This window comes from Hydra vulgaris, chromosome 08, assembly GCF_038396675.1.
Source record: "Hydra vulgaris chromosome 08, alternate assembly HydraT2T_AEP".
Taxonomy (NCBI): Eukaryota; Metazoa; Cnidaria; class Hydrozoa; order Anthoathecata; family Hydridae; genus Hydra; species Hydra vulgaris.
The window spans coordinates 66,440,001-66,450,000 of record NC_088927.1 but is presented as its reverse complement, the minus strand read 5'-3'; the positions used below and the strand labels follow the sequence as shown (position 1 = coordinate 66,450,000).

General features: G+C 26.7%; 1 protein-coding gene across 10 annotated transcripts in view; it reads right to left on the bottom strand.

The window, feature by feature from the left end:
- LOC105844737 (uncharacterized) overlaps window positions 1-10,000 on the bottom strand; it is a 132,431-nt gene that overhangs the window by 24,866 nt on the left and 97,565 nt on the right. For all 10 annotated transcript variants that reach the window (XR_010640310.1, XR_010640311.1, XR_010640309.1 and 7 more), the window contains 4 exons: window positions 5,784-5,967; window positions 5,410-5,636; window positions 491-599; window positions 11-333 (listed from right to left, as the gene is read on the bottom strand). Coding sequence is in view for 5 of the 10 variants with exons in the window: in XM_065804199.1 (XP_065660271.1) it covers window positions 11-333; window positions 491-599; window positions 5,410-5,636; window positions 5,784-5,967 (843 nt within the window). In the remaining 5 variants the exon portion in view is untranslated. The remainder of the gene's footprint in view (window positions 1-10; window positions 334-490; window positions 600-5,409; window positions 5,637-5,783; window positions 5,968-10,000) is intronic.

Genomic DNA, 10,000 nt, shown 5'->3' with positions numbered 1-10,000 from the left:
GTTAACTAACCTTGCCATAAATTTTGCTATAATCTCTTGGCCATGGAACACCTCTCAGTTTCAAATTGAAAAGTTCTTGTATATTGCGAGTTTGATAAAAAGCAAAACTTTCACGCGCAAAATAACCAATGCGGAAAGCTAATATTGCATAAAAAATGTATAAAATAAGTTCTGTCATTAAACTGTACATCTTAAGATGCTTTAATCGCAAATCTCTCATTTTTTTTAATGAAGCAGGATCAGGTGGTTGTATATTACCATCATCCTTATTAAGAATCAATGATTTGTCTTTTGGTTTGTGAAGCCAACTTTGATTCAGTGCTAATGCTTTACCTTGAAAATTCAAAAGCACTAACCACTTATAACAATATTATCGATTGCAATAGAATAGAAATGAAAGAATTTTTAGCATGTTTCAGTTTGTAAACACTATGAGAATTTCAACTAAAAAAAAATGTTCTTAAAACCTTTTAAAAACATCTTAAAATACCTTTTAGCTTAATTTCACCTTTATCTTCTTTAACTTTTTTTACAACAAGAGTAATAAATATTGCAGTTATAAATATTTTGACTGGTCCAAATAAGAATATTTCTTTTGCCTGAAAAAAAATAAAAAACATTTTTATAAAGATTAATTAAAAGAAAAAACAACCACAGTTATATAATAATATAATGAAAACAGCAATTTTTATATGTAACACTGTAGATTTTGATTAATGAATCTAAGCAGACACCCCAAATACTGTCAGATATCCTTAACACTGTAGATTTTCCGTTATGAATCCAACCAGACATCCTTTACACTCTAGATTTCACTTAATGAATCCAATTAGACATCCCTAACACTGTCAGACATCCCCAACACTGTAGATTTTAATGAATCCAAGAATAACACTTTTAAGATTTATTACTTACAAGAAATAAAATCTAAATTCTAAAGAAGTTTTTATTTGACCTTATAAACAGATAAGTACTTAACATGATCTTTACTAACTTTATTGAACTGTTTATTTACATCTCTATTATTAATTAATCTTTTTTTGTTGTTGTTGCAGGCATTTTGCAATATTTTGCAATATATTTTCCTCGGCATGATGAAACTTTAAGCTGTTTTATAGATGTTTTATAAAAATCTATTTATACTTCAACACCCTTTACATGCACAAAAACCTCAACATTCTTGAACATTAGATAGATCTTTAACATTATCTTAAAAACTCTTGCTTTTTATAACTCTAAAATATAATAGATTGCTCTTATTTAATTAAACATTAAAAGCATTTTCCATCAATTCAATCAGCTTTGTGGTAATAAAGCATGAAATTTTTTAATACAGGGTTACCACTATTGCATATATATATATCACTAACTGAGGCTAAAAATAAGGACTTAAAGGAGAATTAAGGATATATCTTCCAATTTATAAGGAGATTTGGTCACGAATGCCAATTTTTTCAAGGAAAAAATATGGAGAATTAAGGAGAAAATGATTACTTTAAAAACAGAATCGTTTTTTTTTAATAAAAATAAATAGATAAACTATTATAAATATAATATACTATATATATATATATATATATATATATATATATATATATATATATATATATATATATATATATATATATATATATATATATATATGTATATATATATATATATGTATATATATATATATATATATATATAAACATTATTAAAAAAGTTTATTTTTCTATTTAACAAGCTTCTTTTTTTCAACATAAAGCTTTTCAAGAGACATAAAGTTTTTCAAAGGCAGCTCTTTTTAATGCATTAGATTTTGATATGTCAGCTTTAATGTCATCTAATTACAAAGAGAATCATTAAATAATGACATTTCATTTAGTATTATATGAACTAAAAATTAGTAAAAGAAAAACAAGGACAGCCTAATTTCAAATTTCAAAACTTGACCTAAAATATATGTAACACCACTAGATTAAAAAATATTATACTTAAGTCTTTGATTTCCATGGACATTTTCCATGTACATGGAAATCAAAAAAAAAAAATCTAAAAAATGATTTTTAAACCAAAAAATTAAAAATAATTAAACATGTTAATTAAAAAAAAGATTAGCTAAAAGTTAAGGATATATTTCTAATAATATATAAAAACAATTAAAAAAAAAAAATACAGCAAAAAAACTATTTTATTATTTTGTAGAACCTTCCTTTCTTCAATTTCTCAAGTAAAACCTCAATTTCTCTTGTAATCATTGATTTACTCTCTTTGGCATTGAATTTGCAAGACTTGATATATTGTTGATATCTGATATCGTTGTTTTCTTTAAATATATCGATTGAGGGAAGAAGGCATTATCAATATTTTAAAATTTCAATACATCTATCAAAATTAATTCGACCTTCAAATAATCAATAGCATACAACTCATGTATAGTTCATGCAGGCCCAAATGTCTACATGTGCTACTACTTTGCTTGGTTTGCTTTAATGTAAAATAGAATATGCAATATTTAACTTTTTTTTCAAATTGTTTTTTTGACAATGAGATAGTCCTTGGTTTTAAAGAAAAATAGATTCGTAACGTGTTTTTTCATAGAATGTCAACCGTGATTTAGGAGTTTCATGCTGCATTTTTTTATAGCTCATTTTGTAACTTTTTTATTATTTGAATTTATTTATGTTTTTATTAGTAATATTTCAAACAACAAAAACAAAAATTTAGAGTTAGTAAATGCTGATGAAAATAAAAACAAAACTATAAAAGAAAATCATCAAATAAAGCACCAAGGTTCAACTTTTAACCAACATTAAAAAAATGAAAATTATAAAGTAGATGTTTAAAAATTATATATAATTAGTAGTATAAAGTAATATTTAAGGAAACAACATGTCAATTAAATAGTAAAGACTTAACTTATTAATTAGCACTAATAAAATATTGAAAAAATTAAACAGTTTTCAAAATAATTTCAATCAATCAGGTCTTTTAAAAAAAAAGAAAAAGTGGGCTCTCTATATATATATAAATATATATTTATGTATATAAATAATGTATTTATGAAAAATAATCATCATTTAAAAAAAAACATTTAATATTTCACTGCTATGAAAACTAAAAAAAATGCACCTTTTTCATTTTTTCTTTAAAATGTCATATTTATTACAGTAAAATCTAATGTGAATTTTTTTAAATAAAATGATGATTATTTTTGAAATTTTTATAAAATTTCAAATTTTTAAGTAATTCACCTCCCCAAAGCCAAGAAGGTCACTACAAATACAAATGCAAATCAAGCATTGGATCGTTCAAAAGTTGCTGCTTAGTTGGGTAACCATGTTTTAAATTTTAAATTTTGCATTTTGTAAAAATATTTTATACATCATTGTTTTTAACCGTCACTAAAAGTTTTTATCCATTTTACAAAACATTTTATTCATTGTAAACTTTTTATTTTTTTGTACTATGCTTAATCATGTATTACTAATTTTTTTCCTGTTTTGCTATGTAGTGTATGTTCACAACCAATTTCCTGGATTCAAAAATTGAATTAGTTAAGCCAAGGATTCCTTACCCTGTGCCTGCGGACACCATGGCACACACGGAATGATTTGTATGTCCCCGCCACTATTTGAGAGTGAAACTTTTTCATAAATAATAATTTAAAATGCTAAATATTTTAATTTGTTAGAGTTTTAATTTTTTTGAGTGCCTAGGTTTATTAAATGCAATTATATGTTTGCTATATTGTATTGTATGTCGCGGGGTAAAGCATAAGTGGCGTTTGTCTGACAAGATAAACTAGTTATTAGTGCTAATCCTCATTGAAACGCCAGTAATAAAAGACGCGACTCTGAGGAGATGTTTATAACTTAATCACTACACAAATTATGTTTACGCATTAGCATTAATGTTTTTTTTCCCAATTTTTAGGCCTTACATTGTTTTACATATATTTTTTATTTTATAGTCTATTATTTGTTTTGTATGATGTTGTTTGGTGTTATATTTATTGCATGTCTTTGTTCATCTTAAGTTTAAAAAATATATATATATAAATTAAATTATTATTATTTTTTTTTTAAATAGTAGGTATTGTTTAGGTGTATTGCCTGTCTTGTTTTTGTAATCATATGAACACATTTTTAAATATTCTTTAACTAATATTTATTTTTGTCTTGACAACTGTCAAAATAAGCCTTTTTTTTAAAAAAAAATTCTCTATTCTAAAGTACTTCATTTTTCCCTCAGGCATTCACTGCTCGTGTGTGACCATTCAGCAAATTTTTAGGTCAAAGTTTTTAGATAATTTTTAAGTAATAAAAAGTTTTAAGATCATATGTTTGCTATGTTGTATGCATAAGTGGTTCCTTTGCTGTATATATAAAAAAAAAAAATAATTAATATGTAAATTGTTTTATTTTTGGGAATAAAAATGTTTTTTTTATTAATGTATGTTAATATCGATCCTCGTTAGCATTTAAAAGAACTCAATGATATTACTATAATGTATTATAAAAATCACACCTTATGATGTTTACAAAATTAAAATACAATGAGTTTTTAAAAACTTAATGCTTCCATGAAAAACCTTGAAAACAATAAATGGTATTTGACCACCATTGAAAACTATGGCTCTGGCTTTTCCATTGAAAACCTATGCCTGAGTTGTTCCAAATACCGATTTAAACTCCATGTTTTTTTAATTTTCTGTAAGAGCTGCAGCAAAAAATTTTTTGAATTACCTCAATGCTCTACAAGCGATTTTCTTTTAGAACTGATTTTTTTAACAAAAATCTGTATAAAAGAATGATCCTGGTTACAAAAATAGAATTAAAAAAAATAAATTATGAAAATAGTTGCTGTCATGTTGCAAAAAGAGGAATGAAACTCCTTCAAGATTACAATCGTCACATTTCAAATATTCATGATGCCACATATTGAACAAGATTTCTATCAAAATTTACATTAAAAATTTTTTTAATATAGGTGATTGCATTTTAACAATGATCCTGCCAATTTAATTTATTTTATTCTAAAGCATTAGACGCAATACAAAATAAAATTAAAAAAGAAGAAATCTTTTTGATTAAATTAGAAAATATTAGAAGTAAGCTCAAGATAAAGTTAAAAAAAAATCTTAAAAAAAATTCCTTTAAAAGTTAATGTGGATAATCTATTAAGATTAGCATGCAATTGAAAACTGGTCATTTATTATTAGAACCATGGATATCCTTCATTGTATCCCCAAAGATATCTTTTATTAGTATCTCGACAATAATCCAAGTAGTATCCTAATAAATACTCCCTTAGGATTCCCAAAAAATTAAAAACTTTTTTTTTTAAATATAGAAAAAAACTCAAAATAAATATAGTTATAATTGATATAATAATATATCTTTTTATAAAAAAAATAACACCCACCAAATCAACAATTATGATAGTCAACCAATGTAATGACTGGTTATTTCCAAAACTCATTCCATACCTCAGAACAATAAAACCACAACCAAATATATTTCCAATACAAATAAACCATGTCATGTACAAACACCAAACAGGAAAATATTTTTTACTAACTGTTTTCATTGAAGTTGATTTCCTGTTTTCTTCGCAAGTTATGCATGTTACTGCATCAGTTGATGTAAGACCTGCATAAAAAAATTAGTAAAATATTAAATAACTATCCATCAATACATAAGAATCATAAACTTTGATTACAATAAAAATTTATAACACAATGCAAAAGCTTAATAAAAGTTGGAACCAACAAAAAAACTTACTACAACAAAACTTACTATTTTTTTTAAGAAGTTGTGAGTAGCTTAACTTTAAATCTTCTTCAATCTTATTGTCCTTAATTCTAGATAGGTCATCTGAATTCATTTCGAGATTTTGAAAAGGTCTTATTGAACAAAACAGTTTAACAAATATTAGCTCTACAGGAAACTTAATGCATGAACATATCAGTATTAGAAGAACCTATATAAAAATATATATATATATATATATATATATATATATATATATATATATATATATATATACATATATATATATATATATATATATATATATATATATATATATATATATATATATATATATATATATATATATATATATATATATATATATATATATATACACACAGGGTGCGGAATAAGTTACCGTACAAAAGTATAATTTGAAAAAATTATCTGTATGGTGTTTTCTTTCAATATATAGTGTGTTTTGAGTATTGAGTATTTTAGTATTATTTTGTTTTAAATTAAAGTGTAATTTATTTCTAGTCTTGTACAGAAACTTTTGCTGTTTTTACTGTTTATATTTTTGTGTGTGTGTGTGTATATATATATATATATATATATATATATATATATATATATATATATATATATATATATATATATATATATATATATATATATATATATATATATATATATATATATACACACACACACACATACACACACACGTATATAGGTGTGTGTGTATGTATGTATGTATGTATGTATGTATGTATGTATGTATGTATGTATGTATGTATGTATGTATGTATGAATGTAAGTACTTAAAATAGCATATTTAGGAAGAAAAAAAGGGAGGCTAATTATAAATTAAATATTTTTCTAGAGGGGGCTTAAAAACAAACAATAAAAGTTAAAAAAATAAAAATTAAAGTTAAAAAAATGATTCTTTGATTTGCAAAAACTCCAATAGTCCCATGATTGGCTTAGGTGTATACTTACACATCAATTCATCTACTTGTCAAGAAATAAGGTTTGAATCCTTTTACCATTCTTTTATGTTCTTCTGCTTAGCAACTCTTTACTCAATCATCTTTCTCTTTGCTCTTTAACATTCTCCTTCTTCTCAAGACTGCACTCTTTTAGATGTAATTTAAAATAATGATCAAGTTGACCTAACCTATTATTTTTTCCTGCTGTTATTAGTGACTTTATTGCTCCTCACACCGAATGGCTTGGCTTTAACATTACTGACCTTACTAGCACTAAAGCCCATAACTTTTGTATTTCTCAATCTCTTACTCAGATGGTAACTCATTACTTACTCACTTTGTAACTCATTTTCCACACAATACTAATTACTTACCTTCACTCGTATATTTGTGTTATGCGTCTTAGATTCAGTTTAGATTTTCCTTGTCATCTTCAAGGTGGCTCCGACCATACAATATCTTTATAAATCTTTTAGCTCTTACTTTTTTTACTTCTTTTTGACACACTTATATCACACTACTTACTTATTCTACTTATTCTAAAGCTGACTGAGATTCTTTTTGCAATTTTCTTCAAGACGGTCCTTGAGCTGAAGGCTTTTCTCTCTCTGCTAATAAATGAGCCTCCTACATAACCTCCTAAATCCAGACATGTATGGAAGCTTATATTCCTCCTCATTGGTTTCAAGTCAAGCCTAATTCTACATGGTTTTTCACTTTCTTGAGCAGCTATGATATCTAATTGTAAGATATATTACTATGATATCTAATTTGTAATTTTTCATCTTTTAATCTTAAGAAAGTTGATCTGTTTTCAAAAGAGCAACTCCTTTTAAAAATAAATACTTTTTTATTATTGCAAGAAATCAACATAAAAAAGTGCTGGCTGATGATAAGCTTTATTATTCCCAGTTTACTTCAGTTGAAGTAATCTAAATCTTGTATCTTATCTCAGAAGTATTCATATTCACATATTCAGAAGACATCATATTCTTTGTTATTGCAAAAGCAATACCAGTAAAGAAAACTACTGCTCTACTCAGATGAAAATCTAAAGGATTATTGTCAACTTTGTTTTCTGCTTTTTTACTTCTTTATCACCATTCTCTGTTTAAATAGTTTTTAATATTCTATTTATTTAATATTTTAATATTTTGTACTAAAATCAATGTTATGTTTGCGCAGCAAATGGCGAAGCAAATAAGTTGCTTGTTCTTAAGCTTTCTAATATATATCTAATATCATTCTAATATTTCAACTTGTATCTCCGTGCAGCAGCCTTGTTTGTCAAGGTTTGCATTTCGCAATTATAGAGTTGAGAGACTACCACAATTAAGTAGCCACCTCGCCTGTTGTGGCCTTCTCAGCCTTGGGGAGGTAAATTAACAAAAAACAAAAACAAAAAAAATATCAATCAATAATTTAAAAAAAAAGTTTGCAAACCAGACAATATGCAGTTGATTCAAATAAGCTGTATTTACAGTCTAAAATACGTGCCAGGTGGCACTCTTTTTATTACTTAGTTAAAGAATAATAGATTTCTTTTCACCCAGTTTTAAATACTTTGTTTAAGTTTGATGCAAAATAATAACACATGAATTATTACAATATTGTTGCATCCTAAGTATTTGTGTGTGTGTGTGTGTGTTATTTATTTTATCTATATTATATATATTAATTATTACAATATTGTTGCATCCCAAATATTTGTGTGTGTGTGTGTGTGTGTGTGTGTGTGTGTGTGTGTGTGTGTGTGTGTGTGTGTGTGTGTGTATATATATATGTATGTATATATATATATGTATATGCATATATACAGCGCTGGCTAAAAGTCTGGAATCACCTCATTATATATGAATTCGATTTTGTAATAAAAAAAAAGTTTACTTATAATGACACAAAAACCTGTACGAACATTTTATAATATTTATTAACAACTACAACAACTATATTCGATTAGGCATGGTACAAGCTAAGGATTTGCAGCACTCAGGTATTATACTGGTAGCCCATATATGCTTGATGGCACCTATTAATGTTTTCTTTAATGTTCTTGACTAACTGCTTCATCATTTTTCAATTTGGTTTTCAAGTATTATATCATATTTTCAATGACCCTGGCCATGGACCAAGAAACTGGATACCTTTATCCTCCAACCAGCAACTGACAGCTGCTGTTTGACAGCTGCTGTCTGTTGGCAGGGTGCACCGTTGTGCTTAAAATGGGTGCAAGAGTGTATTACCGTTTATGAAAAAAACTTATCTTTCAAAACATCCAAATAAACTTGCCCATTAATGGTCATATTCTTTGGCATAAAACAAATACCACCTGTGCCAGGTGAACAAAAGCTGCCCCATACCATAGTCTTTAGGGCCTTTGCCCAATACCATGATCTTTGGGGTCACATATTTTGCATTGTACCTTAGGTTGATAGGTCTCCAAACTCTGCTGTCACACGTTTTCTGAGTGAAGGTTGATTCACCAGAAAACATGACCTTCATCCATTGATTTTCGGCCTGTAAAGCTTACAAAATGTCAAGCAATTCTTTTTTAATAACTTTTTTGGCCGGCTTACAAGAAGGCAGCTTAAATTAAACTAGCAAACTCCTTCAGACAGTCGAGGAGCTCACTTCAGCAAGTATCTGGGTAGCAATGTTGCCAAATACATGTTTGGATGAGCAACCATGGTTCTTAAGTTAAGACTATCAGTTGCTGCTGACATCACTCGAGGTTTACCAGAGCATTCCTGAAATTTCCTAATTCGGCTGTGCTGGTCAGAGTCTTGGACACTGATGACTGAGACAAAATAAGAATCTGTGCAACTTTTTGTTGGGACATCTTCTGCTGGCTCAAAACATGAACCTGAGCCATTTGTGCAGTTGTTAATTTTTTAGAACGCATCATTTTACACACTTTTACAAAAATTAAATTTATTGTTTTCATGTATTTTATTTATTGTTTTCATATATTTTATCATCTTATAATTTATTTATAAAATGATTAATGCAAAACAAGAGAATTCTAATTTAATTAAATTAATTAAAAAATTCATTCATTTTCATCAGACATACTTCTGTAATCTTGCAGTTGACTTGAACTCAGTCCAAATGAACTTTTAACTGTCACAGAAAATAAAAACAGTCAACTACCAAATATTCAATACCAGCCTACTAATCACAAAGTTATTTACAGTCAGTTATGGCTTGTGATTGGTGTGAAAAAGTTATGCATTACCGCCTAGAATAAGCATATGCGATGTCTATTGACCT